General features: G+C 43.3%; 1 protein-coding gene across 2 annotated transcripts in view; it reads left to right on the top strand.

Moving 5' to 3' along the window:
• Nucleotides 1–23,179, top strand: part of EGFLAM (EGF like, fibronectin type III and laminin G domains) — a 249,508-nt gene that overhangs the window by 129,096 nt on the left and 97,233 nt on the right. For both annotated transcript variants that reach the window (XM_077462829.1, XM_077462831.1), the window contains exon 7: nt 17,974–18,140. In XM_077462829.1, the coding sequence (XP_077318955.1) occupies nt 17,974–18,140 (167 nt within the window). The remainder of the gene's footprint in view (nt 1–17,973; nt 18,141–23,179) is intronic.

Below are 23,179 nucleotides of genomic sequence, written 5' to 3'. Positions count from 1 at the left end.
GGCAATTAATTGTAATGTGCCTATGCACACAGGCATGTAAACAAGCTCTGCGTATTCTTCAGTAAAAAAGTTATTTTTTTAAAATATGCATTTTAGGTCAGTAATTTACTCCTCATGCGCGCATTCATGCACATTTGCGCTTAATAGCATGCATATGTTCCAGTTCCCACATTTGTCCATTGAATGCACGTGTATTTGCACAAAAATGCAAATCTAAATGCACATGTGCGTAAATGTGAAAAAATACATACAAAAAAAAAACTGAAAAAGCAGGAGAATCGTGTGCAAGAGGCCTTAGTGTGTGAGAAAAACATGGGATTATTGGTAAATATTATACCCATAAACCCATGTTTTTTCCTTGTAGTTAAGAGGGCTGGGCTGGGAGGGAGTATTTGTCTTTTAGACACATGTCCCTTCTATGACACTGCAGTGAGGGGAGAGCCTCCACTGCAGCATTTTTATTGAACAGTTTGGACCAATGGTGCTTTACCATCGGTCCAAGGCTCCAAGCTGTCCATTGAGCTCAGTGCCTCAGACGAGAAGTAAGGAAAGGCACTGTGAGCTCATCTTCTCAGTCTGCTGAAAACAGTGTGTGCCAGCTTGTATTTAAACTGGCCGCTCTGTATATAGCTTCTGACAGGCTGCATAAGGAGCCCTGTATCTCCGGGAACCATAGGTGATTGGAGCTACAAATTTTAACCAGTGGAGGGGTGACCCCAGGTTGCCGAGCTACAACCCTCGATGCGCGATCGTTTTTATTTATTTATTTATTTTTATGTTCATGGCAAATGAGTCAGGGTGACTCCCCTGACTGCACATCCCTGTCCCTGGTTTACAAACTTCAATATCATTCAGATTAACTCTTTCCTGCTGCTGCTTCTCAACCCTTTATAAGAGGGTCTAAATGCCAGGAGGAGAAGATGGGTATTCAGATCATGAGACTGCTAAGATTACCTGTCACAGCAGTCACATGATTGGAAGCTGCCGATTGCAAGTATACATTGGGAGCTTTCCGTGTCACTTTAGATATTGTATTGGGAGCACGCAGTGAGTGCGCTCACAAGACCCTAAACCATTCCCTATGGATACATATATGCCGCAGCTCTCTGTTAAAGCCCACTCAGTGGCTGCATATATGCATACGCAGGGCTTTTTTTGTTTGCGGAAACAGAGGAATGCAGTTCCGGCACCTCTGTCACTGAATGGCTGGGAGGTGCTGGAGGGTCTATTTCTGGCTACTGGGGGATCTGTTATCTCTGGAGGGGATCTATTATTGCAGGGGTCTATTGTTGCTGGTGGGGGATCTATTGTTGCTGGGAGGGATCTACTATTGAGGGAGGAGTCTATCGATGCTGGTTGCTGGGAGATCTATTGTTGCTGGGGTGGATCTATTTTGCTTGGGGGAGGTACTGCTTTTGGTGGGAGGTCTATTGTTCCTGGTGGGGGGAGCTGGCTGCAGGAAATCTATTTTACTGCTTTCCTTGTTAGCTCCTCGTTAACAAATTCCATACAAATAGCACCATAGCACCACAAAATGATACCTGCTTCTGTATTTTCCAAAAGGGGTGATACTGGGAGGTGGGTAGGGTGTGGAACCAAGGGACGGTGCTCAGAGGTGGGTGGGGGGTGGAACCAAGGGACAGTGCTTGGAGGTGGGTGGGGGGTGGAACCAAGGGACAGTGCTTGGAGGTGGGTGGGGGGGTGGAACCAAGGGACAGTGCTCGGAAGTGGATGGAGGGTGGAACCAAGGGACAGTGCTTGGAGGTGGGTGGGGGGGTGGAACCAAGGGACATTGCTCGGAAGTGGATGGAGGGTGGAACCAAGGGACAGTGCTCGGAAGTGGATGGAGGGTGGAACCAAGGCACAGTGCTTGGAAGTGGATGGGGGGTGGAGCCAAGGGACAGTGCTTGGAGGTGGATGGGGGGTGGAACCAAGGGACAGTGCTTGGAAGTGGATGGAGGGTGGAACCAAGGGGCAGTGCTTGGAGGTGGATGGGGGGTGGAGCCAAGAGACAGTGCTTGGAGGTGGATGGGGGGTTGAACCAAGGGACAGTGCTTGGAGGTGGGTGGGAGGCGGAGAAAAGGGATGACTCAGAAGCAGTGAGTACCTGCACCTATTTTCCTATTTTCAAAAGCCATGTGCATACTGTCAGCAGGAAAAGATCAATAGGGTTATGCTAAAATAGATACATTTTAACAGATTTTACCAAGCATATAAAAAAACTGCACTATAAATCTTATGTGATCCTTAATAAGCAGCAACTCTCCTGTGAGGTATACACTGTACTTGACAGACAATCAATTATAGAGCTGCTGTAAAATTTTGTGAAAAATTATGAAAAACAAAAATTAAAAAATCAAATGTATAGTCCAAAATGTGAAGAAAAAGCAAAGTCCTGCTGTAAAATATAACCCTACTGGACAATGATATCAGGTTAAGCTGGACCACTATTGCAAAGATAGTGAAAAGCTGAATAAATCTGATATTTCAATTATGATGAGTGGAGTCTTTCCAGAAAAAGAAAGTGCCTTCCACCATACAAAGTGCTTGCTTACCAGTTTGCTCAGACCTTCTATTTCAGCAGGTCAGTAGACATGTCCCTGAGAATGTCACGCGGAGAGAAGGGGGTAAACTTTGTGGCTTAAACCCAGCCAGGGCCTTGTCCATCCAAGGGGGTTTAAAGGTCTGTGCATGGTGGGGTTTGACATCTCCATATACTTTGAACCCCGTTAGATGGACAAAGTATACCACCAGCCGCCACTGGAAGAGAATACATGAATCTAGAACCTGCCAAAGTTTACCCCCTTCTCTCCGCTTGACATTCTCAGGGACATATCTACCCATCTAGGGCAGTCTTAGTAAATTGTATGTCAGCTGCCCTATTTGTGAAAAGATCATTAATAATTCTTAAAATTAGGGGAGTGTAATAAATCTGATTTTCTTAAACAGGAACTACATTCCATGATATTAAGCAGATTGTTATCATTGGCTGACTATGATCACAATTCCCTATTCCCATAAGCAGCTTCCTAACACACAAACAATCTCATTCCGTCATAAAGCCCCTTCGTGTCTCTGTTGTCTCTGTGATATTAGCATGCTGAATTTGTTTTACTTGTGATGACCCTGACCTGACACAGAAGGGTAATGACATGGCATCCTGACCCATCGTCAAGGAATGGAATTAAAATTCAATAAGTAATCAGATGTGCTGATAATGGTGCTTATGGCATGGCCATATTGTATAACAAATCTCATTTATTTTTCATATAAAATTAAAGTTACTTATTGTTACGTTCTGGTTTTGAGACTGAGCTTGTATTGTTTTAAAACATTTTTGTAAAAATTTTTTAAAAGCAAAGAAAAAAATGCTTATTTGTACAAACCATAAGAGCATCCATATATATTTCTGGAACATAGCTTTATATACATGTTGCTGTAGAGTGGAGAGAATAGACTTTAATTAACCTGTCAGTTACTTTAACCGCTTCAGCTCCAGCCTTTATGGTCTAGATCAGTTTATATCAGTTTAATTTCTGCTATCAGCCTATTTATTTGGTGACAAGTAATTACGTAAGATAATAAAAAAAAAAAAAAAAATATATATATATATATATATATATATATATATATATATATATATATATATATATATATACATACACACACACACACACACACACTATATTACCAAAAATGTAATGTATTGCATCTTAAAAATCATTTGATGTAATGGCTGCATTCGTTTTCTTTTTTTTTTAAGCTTTTTACTCACTGTTTTCATTTGATGATCTGGCCAGGAAAAAAAAAACACCTGTATTAGAGCGTACCCGCTCGAAATTAAGGAGCATAGAGGGCACATTTGGCAATGGCATTCTCAGTCTGGGGAGGATGGAAGTGTTACATGTACTAGCAGATGTACATACGCTTATAAATTGAAGCCAATCTCCAGCTAAGCAGTTACAGCAAGCAGTTTTTTCCTTTTAGTATAAAGGTTTTACATAAATAAATGAAAGCTGATCATTGTAAGCATCCCTGTTAAAGGGGTTGTAAACCGTTGTGTTTTTTCACCTTAAAGCATCCTATGCCTTAACCCTCTTGGGCATGGAGTTCACCCGAGCTTCACAGGTTGCCACTAGAGTCCTCTTCCACTCTTCCATGACGACATCACAGAGCTGGTGGATGTTAGAGAACTTGCACTCCTTCACCTTCTGTTTGAGGATGCCCCACAGATGCTCAATAGGGTTTAGGTCTGCAGACTTGCTTGGCCAGTCCATCACCTTTACCCTCAGCTTCTTTAGCAAGGCAGTGGTTGCTTTGGAGGTGTGTTTGGAGTCGTTATCATGTTGGAATACTGCCATGCAGCCCAGTCTCCGAAGGGAGGGGATCATGTTCTGCTTCAGTATGTCACCATACATGCTCCCTCAACGAACTGTAGCTCCCCAGTTCCGGCAGCACTCATGCAGCCCCAGACCATGACACTCCCACCACCAGTAATCCATGTCCTTAGTCATCATCTTTAGAAGAGGCTTCCTTCTGGGATGACAGCCATGCAGACCAATTTGATGCAGTGTGGTCTGAGCACTGACAGGCTGATCCCCCCCCATCCTACCCTTTCACCCTCTGCAGCAAAGCTGGCAGCACTCATACATCTATTTCCCAAAGACCCAACCTCTGGATATGATGCTGAGCACATGCACTCAACTTCTTTGGTCAACCATGGCGAGGCCTGTTCTGAGTGGAACCTGTCTTGTTAAACTGCTGTATGGTCTTGGCCACTGTGCTACAGCTCAGTTTCAGGGTCTTGGCAATCTTCTTATAGCCTAGGCCATCTTTATGTAGAGAAACAATTCTTTTTTTCAGATCCTCAGAGAGTTGTTTGCCATGAGAGGTTGAGCTTCCAGTGACTAGTATGAGAGAGTGAGAGCAATAACAACAAATTTAACACACTTGTTCCCCATTCACACCTGAGACCTTGTAACACTAATGAGTCACATGACACCAGAGAGATAAAATAGCTAATTGGACCCAATTTTGACATTTTCACTTAGGGGTGCACTCACTTTTGTTGCCAGCAGTTTAGACATTAATGGCTGTGTGTTGAGTTATTTTGAGGGGACAGCAAAGTTACACTGTTATACAAGCTGTACACTCACTACCTTACATTGTAGCAAAGTGTAATTTCTTCAGTGTTGTCACATTAAAAGATATAATATAATATTTACAAAAATGTGAGGGGTGTACTCACTTTTGTGAGATACTGTATGTAGCAGAGATAAGTCCTTTGGTTGACCTTGCTTGTACTATTCTATCCAGATCAGGGGTGGGAGAGAGGAGCACTTTGGCTGAAGAGATTTGGGCACATAATGCTTAAGAAAATGAAAGAACCATCTTGGATGTAGGGAGAACTTTGTCCTCAGCTGCTCATAGGTTTTGACAGAACCATTCTCAATTAATTGCACTAAGGTAGTTACCCCAGCTCTCTCCCATCTCTGAAAGCCTTGAAGAGTAAAATGCTCTGGGAACCTGTCGTTTTCCCAAATTGGGGTATATCTAGTAGGGTAGGAAATCACTATTATTTTCTTAACAGCATGCCATACTTTGCACATTAAGCCCAAGATAGGCAAAGTACTAAGTGAAGCACCCCCCACTGCCCCCTCCAATACATACAATGGTGGCTGACCTCCAAACATAAAATAAGCAGTAAGAAGCACATGGTAGTTAGGCAGCAAAAAATATATCCTCGGGTTGGGCACTGCTAATCCTCCAGCATCCGTGGGGTGCTGTAGTACATCTAATTTTACATGGGGGTCCTTCTTTCACAAAATTAAGTCCCTAAATATGCTATTAATCCTAATGAAGATTCACAAGGGTAACCAAACAGGAGAGTTAAATAAATAGTACAGGAGCTGAGGCATCCATATCATCTTGAGTAGGTTAATATGACCTACTACAGATAGGGGTAATTTACTCCAAGTTTTATTTTGGATTTGAAATCTAGACAGTAGTGGAGCAATATTATCTGAGATGAACGCCTGAGGAGAAGCTGACACAGTTATGCCCAAATAATTTATAGAGGACGCTACCTTAAAATGAGACAGTGTAGATGGTAAAGAGTCTGGGAAAGGTTCTAAAGACAATAGCATAGATTTCTCCCAGTTTATATCTAGCCCTGAAAATTTGCAAAATTCATTAACATATTTCATTACTACCAGGAGAGATGAATGGATATTTATTAAAAACAAAATGACATTGTCTGCATATAGTGCTATCTTTTCCTACAGTGCACCTCCAGTCAGACCAGTAGCATCCAAAGAAGCCAGCAGGAGGCAGGCCAGGTGCTCTATGGCAATGGCAAAGAGCAGGGGAGACAATGGGCATCCCTGCCTAGAGCGTTGACAGAAAGAGGGAGACTGTAGGCCATTAACCTTGATTGAAGCTCTAGGAGCAGTATACAACAGTTGGATCCATTGGCAAAAGGTGAAGCCAAGACCAAGTTTTTCAAGAACGGCCCACAAATATGGCCACTCAACACTATCAAAGGCCTTAATGGCATCTAATGCCAAAAAGACCAGATCTGAAAGATCCAGGATCGGAACCTACATATTTAAATAAGCACGCCGTTGACATATTGGGCATCAATACAGCCTGGTCAGGGTGGATAATATGCGTGATGACTCCCTCTCAGAATGCCACCCTTAACCAGGGCCGGATTAACATAGGGGCTCCAGGCCCCTATCTCAAGATAGGCCCATTTGCCCAAAAAAAAAAAATAGAAAATTTTATTAAAAAGATCGACTTCGAGGATTGTAGCTCGGCGATCTATCCTCACAGAGACCCCACATTTGGGGGGTAAGTAGCTAAAGACCCACTCCAGCACTGGTTAAAATATGGGGCTGCTATCATCTATGGTTCCGGAGATACGGGGCTCCTTGCGCAGCCTGTCAGAAGCTACATACAGAGCGGCCAGTATAAATACAAACTGGAACACTGCAGCAGACTGAGAGGATGAACTCACAGAGCTTATAATAATTATTTGTATATTACTTATTACTTGTTTTAGCAGACACCCTATGGAATAAAAGGGTGGTCTTTGCAACTTTTTTTGTTACACAATATTTGCGCAGCAATTTTTCAAACGTTTTTTTTTTGGAAAGAAACGGTTTCATTCATAAAAAAAACACTAAATTTAGCACGATTTTTTGTTGTGTACTAAGCGATGCTTTACATTTTTTTACAGGTTACATGTTTAGAGTTACAGAGGAGATCTAGTGCTAGAATTATTGCTCTCGCTCTAACGACCGTGGCGTATGTAACCTGTGTGTATCTGGCTCTGATACTAACCAGTGCCTACCCAGGGACTGACTAGTATCTCTCCCCAACCTGTCCCCACACACCCTCTCACCTGCTGACCTGTGAATGGGGCAATCACTCCCGCAGTGTTATTGTGTTCTGCCAGTGAATACAATGATTAGTGTTGCTAACTATAGCTGGCTGCACTGATTGTTTTGGGGAAACCCTGACAGGCTGGTTGTACTCAAGTCTATTAATAGGTTGACTTGTGTAAAACCAGCCAGCCCATACATAGATCGACTATGGCTGGTCTCTGCTTAATTGGTATAATTTCAATCCATGTATGCCCGCTTAACCACTATGCAATCCCTAAACATCCTTCAACAAACCTTATACATAGTGCCCACTGTCATACTCTCCACACTTCTCTCCTGTACATACTGCTCACTGTTATACCCTCCACACTTCTCTCCTATACATAAAGCCCGCTGTCATATCCTACACACTCCTCTATTGTACATAGTGCCCGCTGTCATAAACTTCTCTCCTGTACATAGTGCCCACTGTCGTACCCTCCACAGTCCTCTCCTATACATAGTGCCCACCGTCATACCCTCCACACTCCTCTCCTTTACATACTACTCACTGTCATACCCTCCACACTCCTCTCCTATACATAGTGCCCACTGTCATACCTCCAACACTTCTCTCCTATACATAGTGCCCACTGTCATACCCTCCACACTCCTCTCCTGTACATACTACTCACTTTCATACCCTCCATACTCCTCTTCTATACATAGTGCCCACTGTCATACCTCCAACACTTCTCTCCTATACATAGTGCCCACTGTCATATCCTCCACACTTCTCTCCTATACATAGTGCCCACTGTCATACCCTCCACACTTCTCTCCTATACATAGTGCCCACCGTCATACCCTCCCTCCACACTCCTCTCCTGTAATTACTGCTTACTGTCCTATTCTCCACACTTCACTCCTGTACATAGTGCCCACTGTCATGACCTCCACACTCCTGTACATAGTGCCCACTGTCATACCCTCCACACTCCTGTACATAGTGCCCACTGTCATACCCTCCACACTCTTCTCTTATTGATAGTACCCAATGTCATACCCTCTACACTCCTCTGCTGTGCATACTGCCTACTGTCATACCCTTCACACTCCTGCTCCCCCACCTGCACATACTTCCACTTTTATACCATCCATACTCCTCCCCTATGCCTCTTACCCACAAAAACTGTTCTTTAAAATTATACTGAATATCCTCAATGTTACCAGCTTCAGAATGGGCACTTTTGTCAGTCCAACTAAAGGAAATCTCACAGTCCTCATATTTGTTCTGCCCCATTATTAGTACTTATTTAATTTTGTAATTACTATTGTGATGTATAGAGGAACACGGGGATGTCAGCTACTCCAAATATAGTACTTGTAAAAAAAAGTGTCCCTGAAATTATTTTTGAAATGTTGACAACTATGCACTTAGGCACTGCCCAAGGGCCACAGGGTCAGTAGGGGGCCCCATGAGAGGCTCCAGGGAAATTAAAGCGGTAGTAAACTTTTCTAACATTACTACTTTGTAGAGGCCCTGGGGTAGGTTATGCCATAATGTATAAGTATGCCCAGCATATTAGCACATTATGGCACACTTACCTGTCAGACTGAGCCCTCCAGTGCTGTGCTGTGATTAATCCGGTGGGGCCCGGGCACTTCCATCTTCACCCGGTCTTCCTTCTGGGTTCTGTGCCTTCAGTCACTTGCCTTGGCCAGGCTGCGTTGATGTCATTCCCACACATGCCCATGTGCATCCTCTCTCTCTCATCTCCCCTTTCTCTCTCATCCTTCCTCCCTTACCCCTCACACCTCTTTCATCCCCTTTCTCTCTCTCTCTTTCTCTCTCTCTCATCCTCCCTCTCTCTCTTTAATTTAATTTGTTATAACAAAAAATAGTTTGCATTTTTATTTATTTATTTTTTATAAAAGGCCCACCAAAATCCTCAGCACCAGGCCCACGATGTTCTTAATCTGGCCCTGCCCTTAACCAGTTCCCACCCCAGGCCAATTCTGTTATTTCTCTCCAAAAAAAAACTTTATACTTTAAAATTGCACACACTCTTGGAATGGCACCAAACTATGTTACCTAAAAATCTCCATAGGCGCCGTCTTAAAAATGTTTACAGGTTACCAGTTGCAGAGGAGGTCTACCACTAGAATTATTTCTCTCGCTATAACGTTTGCAGCAATACCACACTGTTTACATATGCAGGTGCAACCTATATATGTGTTAGATTCTGCCATTAAGTGTTTGATTTATTTTATTTACATTTTTTTTATTTTTACACTGTCCCTTTTTATTTATTTTTATTCCTATCACAGGGAATTTAAACATCCTTTGTGATAGAAATAAGGCATGACAGGTCCTCTTTTTGGAGATCATAAGACCCCAGAAATCTCCTCTACCCTGAAAAGCATGGGTTAAAAAAAACGTTTATCTCTGCATTCTAGGATAAAAAATTGACAGTGTTTACATCTGCCGGAGCTGGAATGACGTTGCTTATGGCCTCCCGGGGTCATAGAAATGGCCAGGGACCATAGTTCTTCTGTCAGCTTTGTGGTAACCTGGCGCCAACTCCAGATTGAATCTCCAACTTCTCGATCGAACAGGGAGCCCGGAGAGGCACTGGAGGGCAGTGGGAGGGTAGGGACATCTCCCTCCACTGCCTGAAAAAGCAATCCAGCAGCTAATAAGCCACTAGGTTTTTTTTTTTACTGTGTAGGGATATCTTGATGATGTCTGTGGCTGCAATTATAGCCACTTCATCATATGACTGTATGCAGGTGCCATTAGAAGGATCATTGGTGTCATAATGCTGGCTTTGCCAAGTGGCATTGGTTGAGAATCTATGTGGGGGCCATGAAATGATAGGTCAATCAGCTACAACTCCAGGAACCCCTAGCGGACTTTTCGAGGGACTAGGTCCGACGGAATTTCGGCGGAGTTCTGACGGACTTTCCGAATGAACAGACTTGGCCACACACAATCACACCAAAGTCTGACGGATTCGAACATGATGACGTACGACTGGACTAGAATAAGGAAGTTCATAGCCAGTAGCCAATAGCTGCCCTAGCGTCGTTTTTTGTCCGTCGGACTAGCATACACACGAGCAGATTTCTCGGTAGGAACTGGGTCCGGCGGAGTTCCGGTGGAAAAATTTAAAACATGTTCTATTTCTCCGCCAGATTTTTGGCAAGCAAAGGTCCGATGGAGCCCACACACGATCAAATTGTCCGACGGACTCGTTCCTTTGCTGTCAAAAAGTCTGGTCGTGTGTACGTGGCATTAGGGTTCCATGGAACCCTGGTTGAAAATGACTGCTCTAGTCGTTTGCTCTAGTCGTTTGTGTTCAAGAGGCCTTAGGGTGATTTTAGCAACCATGTTGTGCACTCAGAAGAAATGCAAAGTAAAGAATTAGGTAAAGTAGGAGCAGTTTAGAAATTGTATTTTAGAAAATGAAGATAGCGCAGCAAAGATGTCACAGATATAAAATGTTAGAAAGGTGAATTTAATTAATTACAAGGATATGAAATTAAATTAAAAAATATTAACCGATAGATCCTGTGATAATTTAGGTCTCAGGGATAATTCAGTCTCTGTGATCATTTAGTTGCAGTGATAATTTAGGTCACATGTAAATCCCACTTCAAACTAGACAGACTGGGAATTTTGTAAATTAAATGAAATGCAACGCTAAATTTATGTAAAAACAAAAAAACAACTAAAAGTATTTTAAAGGAAGAAAGTTCTTCGTGCAATGTTGAGCTGAGAAAGATGAAAATATTTTACTGGTTTCTAAGACTTTACTTTCATTCTGATCCTCTAAGATGATTCTGTGTGCTGATCTTTTGACACTAAGAAGTATAAACTCTTTTCCCTTTGGAGGAATTCTCCGGAGACACATCCACATTTAATGACTGCAAATGGATGTTCTTCTCAAGTGTTTTGCCAGCCGACTCTTTAAACAACATGAAAATATTTAAAGAGGTTTTGTGCTGAAAATTATTTTAAAACATGAAATGAAAGCTCCAGTCACCATGCCCCCACTTACTGTGATTAATGTAGTTGGAATGCCCATTGAAAACCTAATCACAAAACAGCACTCCAGTGTTGGGTAAAGGCCATGTTAAGGGATACTAGGATTTAAAATAGAACCTATCCGAGTAACAAGTACTGTGTATCATAAAAAAATGCCCCTATTTTTATAATAAATACTTGTTTTCACTTTATTTATCATTTGCTCCATCTTGCTGCTTACGATCTTGTACATTCTCTTCCCAATAGCTTTCTCTCTACATGCACTACAACAATAACTGTATGACATTTCTCAAAATGGGTTTCCTGTTGGTATTAGCAGTGGACCATGTCTAAGTAATGTGTGTTAAAATGGTACCTTTTAGTAGCCATTGGAAGAGCATGTGACGGTGACAACACAGAAGCACAATTGGGAGACAGGGAGAGCAATGTCAGTCTATAACAAAAAGTGCCTGAACAAGGAACCTTCATTGCAGGATTACCAGGTATTGTTTTAAAAAATCCAGAACCACGACGTCTCAAAAATAAAACATATACAATTGTATTAAATCCACCCAATAAAAGGAATCAATACCTGTAGTTATTGACATGTTTCAGCCTCTTACATAGGCCTTAGTGATATGTTATATATGACTAATGCCGCGTACACACGAGCGGATTGTATGGCGTACTTAGTCTGTCATACAATCCGACGGACAGTCCGTCGTACTTTCCACTGAACGGACTTGACCACACACGGATGCACAAACAGTCCGTCGAAAGCTTGCGCGATGACGTGTACAGCACGTACGACGGGACTAGAAATAGGAAGTCCAAGACACAGCAAAGCACCCTTCCGCCGTGTAAATCCATTCTGGGCATGCGCCATTCTTAGTCCGTTGAACTAGTATACTGACGACCGTATTGTCCACTGAAACCAAAGTACGACGGACAGAATTTCGAAAAAAACTAAATTCTTAGTACTCCGGACTGCACGCTGAAAAAGTCCGCTGAAGCCCACACACGAGCGCATTGTCCGCTGAAATGTGTTTCGACGGACTAAGTACGCCATACAATCCGCTCGTGTGTACGCGGCATAAGGCCTATGTAAGAGGCTGAAACACATTGTGTCTGATGTGTTTCTCCCTCTTACATAGGCCTTAGTCATATGCCATTCATGAATAAGGCCTATGTAAGAGGCTGTAACACATCAATAACTACAGGTACTCATTCCTTTTATTGGATGAATTTAATAAAACCAAATATATATATATATATATATGTCTGTGTATAGAGGAAGAAGGAAGTTAATAATCTTTCTTCTTCCTCCTCAGATCCCCCAAGATTCTCTCTTCATTCCCCACCAATGAGCTGGTAAATTGGGGGGTGTAAATTCTGCCACAGATCTCCAGTGAAGCGCTGAGATCGCAGCTTCATAACCTGGCCATTTCTGTGTCAGTCAATGAGGGTTCTCAGTGTGCGGAGATCATCCGTGGGAGAACATGTTCAAACAAGTTCTCCCCGATTATCTCTGTTTCATAAACCATTTATGGACTGTGATCAGTGGTTATCCGAGGGATCACTGCTGTTCACAGTTTCATGAACGGACACCTATAAGGGGTGAATCTTAGATTTTTAGAGCTACTAGGCAAACTGTTGTCAAAAAGTCAAGGGGGAAAAAAATAGAATACAGTGGGGAGAGGGTCTTTTCATGCAGGTTCATATGCAACATTGAAAATACACAAATCCTTGAGGCTGGGTTCACATCTAAGCTGCATGCGGCTTGCAGCAGGGGGTCCGGTGCGTCCTTGTTCTCCATTTCAGGGAGGAATCAGGGCCACTTTTTGCCTAAATTCTGCCCTGAAACAGAGCCAGAGATGCACAAGACCCTTGTGTAATCTGCTCCACGGCTGCAACGGAGATATGTGAACCGACTCCATAGAGATATAAACAAACCCAAGGATAGATCCAAGGAAAAAAACAAGCTTTACTCACCGGCCAGCCTGCTGACAACCAAGTCAACCTATCTAACAGTATGCGTTAAAACAGGGGTTTAGACTGCACACATTTTCAAATACATGCGTAAGCCACAGAGCCTCGTCAAGGCACTCCGGTATCCGGTAGACTGAAGGGAGCCACCCCTTCTTAAAGATGCAGGAGCACACTGAACACCCAGCAAATCGCATGATGGCTGCAAAGGTGTCAGTGCGCTGCCTGACCAGTAGAACAGTAATTCTACAACAAAAAAGGTGTCCACCACCCCCACCTATAACTGGCCTTTGCAGTGAGTAGCATAGGAAGGAGATATGTGAACCGACTCCATAGAGAGCCAGTCACAATCTCCTGTCATGCTAATTAGATGCTGTGAAACCCACATCCAATTCGCACTAATGTGAACCCAGCCCTATATAACATGCTTGGGTGATGCTTTAAATTTGTATGTTGTGTTAGAGTATGATTTTCACGGACAGTCTCTGTGACAGCTTATACTGACAGAGCATATTTGGAATTGTATGGAATTGATTATTTTTCTTTTGCAATTAGCTTGGCTTTCATATATTAGCAGCTCTCCATTTTGATTAAATTTCAATGTAAAAAAAATGTTTTCTCAGGTAGCTTTAGAAGCAGCATATGCTTTTTCATCAAGCGGTAATAGACTCACTTTGATTGGCGGGTTTAAATTAGCCGGTAGTATGTTGTGGCTGTCCCATTTCTCACTGATGCAAAACTGTCTTGCTACTGGCCAATTTCTACCAAGCAAACAATTAGGAAACCATTAATGATACAGCATTTTTAAAATCAGCTAGCAGCAGGACTGTTTTAAATAAAAAGGCTAGGCCTAAATTTCCTAGAGACAAAGAGCACAAGTTGGGGCTTTACTTAAAAAATTAAGATGCTTTGCAAAGGATATAGAAGTATAAAATTGTCCATCAGCAGGACTGTTATGTTTGAGAATAGGGGAGTGAGAAATGTGACTATTGTGGCACTTAACTTTTATTTTTCAAACAATGCAGTAGCATGCTGCAAACAGAAGATTTAAAAACCCTACTTTGGTGCCTTGATCTATAAGAAATGAGATGGTAAATGTAAGCTCTAAAAATGCAGCACATGATACAGCCCCCAAGTATTGCTAAGTTGAGCAGTTCATGTCCCTGGAGGGCCTGGAATGTACACACACGACTTTAGACCCTAGATATACCTTGACTACAGTAAGAAGTATCTACAAAAAGGTTGGAACATCCATGTCCTGAAAAAGCAAACAAAGAATCCACAAAATGCTTAGACTTTTTAATGAGGTTCAAAAATAATGTTGTATGCTCCCCTGAATATCAAGACAACATGGGCTCCCAGTAATAGTGCACATCTTGTATTAGCCTGGCTCCTTTGGGGTATTCGAGACTGGATTTCATTCACGTGGTCATTTAGAGACTGCACAGTCCCTTTTGCCATCCTCGACTCTCCTTACTATTCCCTGTCCTTGGGCCTCTTCCTCTACCATACCCCTCCCCTTTTTTTTCCCCCTTTTTTCCTTTCTCTCCAATTCTCAGTCCTTACCCTGTGCTTGGCAGATTTAGTTACATTTGATTTTAGTACATGTATCTGTAGTCTCATTTATGTTGAGGGACTCTTGGGCTCTTTTACCGAGCATTTGGTGAGAAACATCTCTTCAAGTCTGATGCTCAGAATTACTGAGATATGAGATATTGTAAGTATGGCACAATGTTTAGACTAATTATTGATTTGGAGACGAGGCCTTCACAGGGTGCTTTAACCTCATATATAAGACTCAGCCACCTTACAGACCATTTGGTGTCTGCTACCCTTCTCTGCCAATCCCTACATTGGCTTACGCTCACCCAACTAAGTAAATTCAAGATGCTAACAATAACTTACAAGCCATCCAAATTGTTCTCTTTGTTCCTCCCAAGATCTCCTGCTCTGCAGCTTCTTTGACACCTCACCTCACACCCGCCTCCAGGACTTCTCCAGAGCCTCTACCATCCTTTGGAACTCTCTACCCCATTTTTTTTGACTATCTCCTACTCTGTCCACTTTCAGACAGTCCCTGAAAACTCATCTCTTCGGAGAAGCCTATCTGACCCCTACCTAACAACTGTACATTTGTTTTCTCCATCAGCACATCCCTCACAGTTATCACCTCTTGTACCTCTTGACCCTCCCTCTTAGATTGTAAGCTCTCACGAGCAGGGCTTTCTAATTCCTACTTTATTAAATTGTATTGTGATTGTACTGTCTGCCTTCATGTTGTAAAGTGCTTTGTAAACTTTTGGCATCATATAAATCCTGTATAATAATAATAATAACAATAAGTTTGATTTTTGTGTATACTTGGTATGTACCCTTATACTGAGATTATATCACGTGCGTGTATCCTTAAAAGTTTAGAACAAAGAAAAAATTACATAGTTACATAGTAGGTAAGGTTGAATATAAACACTAGTCCATCCAGTTCAACCTGTGTAGGTGTATGTGTGTTCACATTTATTATTATTTCCCATATGTCTATATATTGTGTTCACTGATGCCGCGTACACACGATCAAACAATCGGGTGGAAAAGTCCAGCAAACTCAAGTCTGCCGGACAACCCCCCCCGTGTGTAGCCTCCAGCAGACTTTTTTGACGCGAAAGTACGGCGGACTTAGAAAGTAGTTTTAAACTCCAATCTTCCCGCCGGACTTGCATTTCGGCGTACTTTTGAAATTAATGGACTTTTCCCACCCTGGGAAAAGTCCACTCATTTCGAGCGGGTCTCCAGGTAGGCGGGGCCCGCGAAGGAGACGTCGCTGGCCCCGCCACCTGGTATGGACTTAAAGGGGAACCCCAACGTGAAAAAATCGGCGTGGGGGTTCCCCCAAGGTCCACATCAGACCCTTGTCCGAGCACGCTACCTGGCCGGCCAGGAAAGGGGGGACGAGCGAGCGCCCCCCTCCTGAACCGTACCAGGCCGCATGCCCTCAACATGGGGGGTACCTTGGGGAAGGGGGGCCGCGCGGCCCCCCCACCCCAAAGCACCTTGTCCCCATGTTGATGAGGACAAGGGCCTCTTCCCGACAACCCTGGCCATTGGTTGTCGGGGTCTGCGGGCGAGGGGCTTATCGGAATCCGGGAGCCCCCTTTAATAAGGGGGCTCCCGGATACCGGCCCCCCAACCTATGTGAATGAGTATGGGGTACAATGTACCCCTACCCATTCACCTGTGAAAAAAGTACAAAAAAAAACACAACACAGGGTAAAAATAGTTTATTGCACAGCTCCGGGGGTCTTCCGTCTTCGGGGGGTCTTCTCACCGGACTCCTCCGCTATCTTCTTCTAGCTCTTTTGCTAGCGGAGGAGCCCGGCTTTCTTCCGACTTCGGGGGTCTTGTCCCCCTCTTCGGTTCTTCTGCCGGGCCACCGCACCTTCTTATAGCTCTTTTACAGGCAGTGGCCCGGTCTTCTGTCGCCATTGTCGTCGTCGTCGCTGTCGTCGCTCCCGCCGCTTTCTGTTCTTCTGTTCTTCTCTTCTTTTCTTCAGATCTTGACTCGTCGCTTCCTCCGCTCACAATGACGGGGACCGATTTACCCTGTGTTGTGTTTTTTTTGTACTTTTTTCACAGGTGAATGGGTAGGGGTACATTGTACCCCATACTCATTCACATAGGGTGGGGGGCCGGTATCCGGGGGCCCCTTTATTAAAAGGGGCTCCTGGATTCCAATAAGTCCCTCGCCCGCAGACCCCGACAACCAACGGCCAGGGTTGAAGGGAAGAGGCCCTTGTCCTCATCAACATGGGGTCAAGGTGCTTTGGTGCCCTTCCCCAAGGCACCCCCCATGTTGAGGGCACACAGCCTGGTACGGCTCAGGAGGGGGGGCGCTCGCTCATCCCCCCCCCTTTCCTGGCCGGCCGGGTAGTGTGCTTGGACAAGGGTCTGATGTGGACCTGGGGGGAACCCCCACGCCGATTTTTTTCGGCGTTGGGGTTCCCCTTTAAGTCCATACCAGGTGGCGGGGCCAGCGACGTCTCCTTCGTGGGCCCCGCCTACCTGGAGACCCGCTCAAAATGAGCGAACTTTCCTCCGCATGTGTGGGCGAGTCCGTTCATTTCAAAAGTAGGGCAGATAGTACGGCAGACTTAGTACGCCGTATTAGTCTGCTGAAAAAGTGCCGTGTGTGGGCAAGTAGCCCGTTCGGAAAGTCGGACGGACAGTCTGGCGGGAAGTCCGCCAGACTAAGTCCGTCGGATAGTCCGCTACGTGTGTATGCGGCATAAAAGAATAATGATGTATACAGAGAAGAATATACATTTGTCTAAGTTTGGTAACTGACTAACCTGTTGGAGATTGGATTTCCCTCTGTCCTGGTGACATTTTATATTCTGTTATATTACTAAAAAAAAGTATGGATTTTATCATATGTTATGTAGATATGCATATGTTGACCTAAACTCCCATATTTTAGGATATTGAATATTATGATGTACTAGCTACCATCACCTGAATAAAAACAAACCTCACAGACATCTTCCTTACATGCAAGAACCACTAATGAATCTTAAAAATGTTTTTATTGCCATCTAGGCCAGATCTTGACAAGGAGTGGGTCATCATAAGAGAGCGTGTTCAGATGGACTCAATGGTTCTGAAAGGACTAATTCCTGACACCAAATACCAGTTTGCTGTAAAGGCAGTGAACTCCTTTGGAGAAAGTTTACTCAGCATTCCTAGCGAAGTTATCAGGACATTCCGTAAGTAGAATTCAGAAACATCCTTATTTATTTTTTTCAAGAAGTTTGTAACTTACAGCTGGCAGAAAATTCACTTCTGAAGCAACAAATAGCTCCTGGCTACATTCAGCTCCCACGTAGTGTAGTGGCCATGCTGGAGATTATTAAATCCGAGCTATTGGTAATATTTTCCAGACTTCAGAACAAATACTAATCCTTTAGAAGCTTTCCCTCCTGGGGGTTACATTCACGCTTATATTTGGATCACTGGCCACTGCTGTTGTCACCTTCTGCATTATTAATAGATGGAATCACACTGTGGAGAACAACATAAGGGGACATTCAAGCCTTGAAATTGGATGGTCTTTCACTGTGAACTTTTAACATTTAACCTGTCCATGATTGAAGCATTGAAATGTGTCTGTGACCTTAAGAACGCCATTGTGCTGTAATAAGTCAAGTTTCCAGAGAATGATCAACAAAGTTGGATCATATTTGTTCTTTATAGTCAGACGTACTGGATATTTTCTTTGGCTCTTGGCAATAAATTAGCAAAGCATAGGTTTGCTTTAATCTGATGTAGTCTTGAGTATTTATATCACTCTTGAGGTGCATGCCAATCTGTTGTCTCAGTGGTCCTGCCTCAGGCTATATGCACATGGGCAATTTAGCTTGTGTGCATCAAATCCTGATGTTTTTGGTCCAACCCTGCTGCCAGCAGCGTGTTAAAATCTATGACAGGCTGAAATACGCAACTGCTGGATGCTGTTCTAAGCAGTACTTGTGTTTAGAGAAATAAACATTCAGAGATGCATGCCCAGAATTCAGAATTCCTGTGTTCTGGGCATCCCTGAACTCATATGGCCCTAAATGCTAGTACTGCATGGTACAGCCTCCAGCAGTATTTTAGCCTGTCAGAGATTTTGATAGGATGCTGGAAGCAGGGCTGGACTAATGTCTCTTGTGCGCCCAAAAATCTTTGGGAATTGACACACACACACACACACAAACCGCCCATGTGCACAAACAGCCATCTTGTAAGGCCTTGTGTGCATGGGCCAAACCGCCCATGTACACAAGGCCTTAGAAGATGGCCAAGTATTGATACATAGGTGTTGACCTGCTAAAACTGGAGAGTGTAAAATCTGGTAAACTGTGCATGGTAGCCAATCAGCCTCTAACTTCAGATTGTTCAATTAATGTTTGACAAAAAACTTGGTTTCTCTGCAGAGCTGCACCAGATTTTGCAACCTTTTAGTAAATCAACCCCATAATGTCTTTACTAAAATGTCACAAACCCTGTACCTATCTTGAAATGAAACGAGACATTATTGGTAAACTAAAATACTAAAATCGGTTGCTAAAGAAGGCTATTTAAAGCGGTTGTAAACTTTTGATGTTTAAAAAAAAAAAAAAAAAATGGCTTGATTATGAAATACTTACCTTGGAACAAAGCTCTCCAGCTCTGTGAGGCCACCGCTGAGAGGGCTGACATGTTCCCCCTCTCTGTCTCCCAGGTTCGCGAGCCACGGCTATGTGATTGGCCAAAGCAACGATGACGTCACACCCGTCCATGCGTGCGGGAGCCACTGTTGTTGGCACAGGTTCTAAAGGTCCGGTGTTCTATCGAGAAATGCCCCCCGTCGAAAAATGCCTCTGATGGGTCTGCGTATGCACAATAACCAATGTCACTCCAGCTGATATGTTGATCAGCTGGCAAGACGTCATCACGGCGCATGAGCAGATCGTCGGAGGCAGTATCTGATGATCTGCCAAGTGCCGAGAGGGAATGTAATTGTAAGATTCTGCCTTGCTATTGAGGGGCGGGTTGTGGGTGTCTCAAAGGGCAGGTTTTGTGTTGTAACCCACCCGTAGACACAGCCAAATCCTGCCATTTATCACACTGAACCCACCTTGCAACAGACAGAAAACACGGCGTTCAATATAGGCAAAACCCACCCCACAACAGCGAGGCAGAATCTGACAAGTACGTTCTCCCTCCGCTGTTTGCATAGCGTTGGATAATGCCATATTGCCTCTGCAAAACGCGCATGTGCAGTGTTGACGTCACGCCAGCTGATCAACATATCAGCTGGAGTGACATTTGTTACTGAGCATGTGCAGACCCATCGGTAAAGAGATAGTTACTGAGTGAAGCCCCTATTAATATATGAAAAACCATCATGAAATTATAGCGCAGTAAAAATGTAAAGGCTACGTAAAAATTATTTGGAGATAAATTTAATAGGAACTTATTATATATGCTCACTGAAAAAACATGCTTGTTTCTTGTTACTTCTTGCATAGCAGGGCATTCTTTAATTGCTCACATACATGTTAAATTCTGCATATTTTTGCTAGCAAATTACTTAGAACTCCCAAACTTGATATGTTTTTTGAAAGCAGAGGCCCTGTAGAATAAAATTAGTTGTTGCAATTTTATTTTATTTTTTTATATAATTTTTATTAGTAAAGAACAGACAATTACAATAAATCACAACATAACTCTTGAGCTGATACAGAATGCCTTTGTACATACTCACAATTCTTGGTATAACATTTCAGCATAACAATTCAACCGTATACATATTCCAAACTTAAGTACTATAGTACTAATTGCGCCAATGAATAGAATACCGCAGCTGCATGTGGTGAAGGGGATGTAGATAGGATGATCGGCAAAATTGAACAATGCAAATCGTAAAAGTGTTTACGATTTAACCCCAAATTGTGTCAAGAAGTTGGCAATTGCCTCCTGTCTGTTAGGTGCTTGGTCACGGACATCTGTAGGTGTTGATGCCTTTTTGTGTTGTAGTGCTCTGGCCAGTAATTTGCCAGATTTATTGCCGAACTTGTAGAACAGCTTTTGCATCAGTATATATTTGCATTTCAGCCTCTTATTTAATTCTTCCCTGAGTTCTTCCCTAGCCCGTAACAAGTCTGTGAGGGTGTTAGTGGCCATTTAAGTCTTGTGCGTCCTTTCAAGTGTATGGACCTTGTCGGAAAGGTCTTTGATCCTCTTGTGTCTCAGTTTATGTCTATGGGCCGCTAAGGAGATGAGTTCTCCTCTTACAACACATTTATGTGCAGCCCATACAGTTGATGGTTTGGAGCCTTCCGTGATATTTTCTTTAAAATATTGTATAAGTCTGGAGCTTATTTTTTACGTGATCTCTGGGTCTGTCAACAAAGAATTATCTAGACGCCATATCGAAGTCTGTGTACGAGCAAGTGGTATAGTCAATGTCATTGTGACGGGGTTATGGTGAGAGATCACCATGGGTTCTATCGTCGCTTTAGTGAGGAGAGTCAGGTCATTTTGGGAGAGGAAGAAGTGGTCTATTCTGGTATACTTGTCATGGGTAAAATGTAAAGTCTCTGTCACTGGAGTGCAATGTTCGCCATGTATCGTGTAATGTAGTTCTTGGAATTGTTTTTTGATGTCTCTTAGCACTCTATATGGCATGGATGATGATCCGTTAGAAGAGTCTTGTGCTGGGGTGAGTGCAACATTAAAGTCCCCGCCAACAATGAGAATGCCCGAGTAAAATTCAGTGAGCAGCTGTAGAGTTTCTCTAAAGAAGGGAACTTGGTGTTTATTGGGTGCATATAGGTTTGCTAGTGTTATGGGCCTGTAGTATAATGTACCTTATGTCAAGTAAATAGATACCAAATCAAGTGCATTGGGATCCTACGGGGTAAATGGCCGCGCTTTATCAAGATGCCACTCAACTCAATATGTCAAGATTTAAAATTGTGCACAACTGTGACAAACTACGATACCTAAAATTGTCCATAGGCAACTCTTTAAAATCTTTTGCAGGTCATAAGTTTAGGGTTAAACGTGCGCTATGGTGGTAGAATTATTGTTCCCACTCCAACGTTTGCGGCAATACCTCACATATGTGGTGTAGTCACCATTTGCTTGCGTGTTGAGCACGTTTGCATTTGTGTGCGAGCACCGGTGGCAAGGTCCTTATAATTTTTTTATTTGTTTATTTTTACACTTTTTTTTATCAACATTTATTGCTATCACAAAGGGTGAGCGAGACCTTTATGGAGACCTCAGGGGTCTTTTAGACCCCTGATATCATCCCTGACCTTCTAAGCATCTGATCAAACATAGATTGTGTTAAATTGAATGCTTCCCTGGCTGTACCGGCCAGAGCAAGGAAGCAATGAAACCAGAATTGTTTCTGGCTTCTCGAGGAGATGCAGGAGTGGATATTCCTCCATCTACTCTCTGAGCTGCTGACCTGACTTCTTACAGCAGTTCCGAACTCCCCAGTGGAACAGGATAGAGGGAGGCCCCTTCTGAGAGCTGTAAAAAGCTACTGGGTGTCTGTTAAGACACTGGGATCTCTTTTAATGTCTGAAAAGCCAATTGCCGGCTGATAAAAACAATACCAGGATCATGGCTGTAGGTGCAGCCATTAAGCTGGTATAACCGCTTTCTACCCAGGCTGTATATACTGTATACATACACTAGGCAGAAAGAGGTTAAAGTGGTTCTAAAGGTTTGTTTTTTCCTTTATACTAATAAACACATCATACTTACCTGCTCTGTGCAATGGTCTTGCACAGAACAGCCCCAATCGTAATTTTCTTAGGTCCTCCGCTAGAGCTTCTGGCCCCTCCTCTTTCCTGAGTGCCCCCAGAGCAAGTCTGGGGGGACCCGAGCCACCTCTGTGTGTCCCACGCTTCCTTCTCATTGCGATTGACAGCACCTGGGGCCAATGGCTCTCACTGCGGTGTCTCAGGCCAATAAGGAAGGAGAGACCCAGGAAAGCCACTGTACTTATGCACATTGCTGCACTGAGATGGGGCATCGGAGAGAGAAAGAGAGAGAGACATCAGAAAGAGAGAGATCAGAGAGAGAGCGAGAGAGAAATAGAGAAAGAGAGAGATCAGGGAGAGATAGAGAGAGAGATCAGGGAGAAAGAATGGAGAGAGACATCAAGGGGAGATAGAGAGAGAGACCAGAAAGAGAGAAATAGAGAGACATCAGAGAGAGAAAAATGGAGAAAGTGAGAGAGAGAGACATCAGGGAGAGGGAGAGA

Source organism: Lithobates pipiens, unplaced genomic scaffold (genome assembly GCF_037356315.1).
Source record: "Lithobates pipiens isolate NorthernLeopardFrog02 unplaced genomic scaffold, aLitPip1_a1.2 Scaffold_3, whole genome shotgun sequence".
Lineage (NCBI taxonomy): Eukaryota > Metazoa > Chordata > Amphibia > Anura > Ranidae > Lithobates > Lithobates pipiens.
The sequence above is the reverse complement of the archived record's forward strand: the minus strand, read 5'-3'. Positions and strand labels throughout refer to the sequence as shown.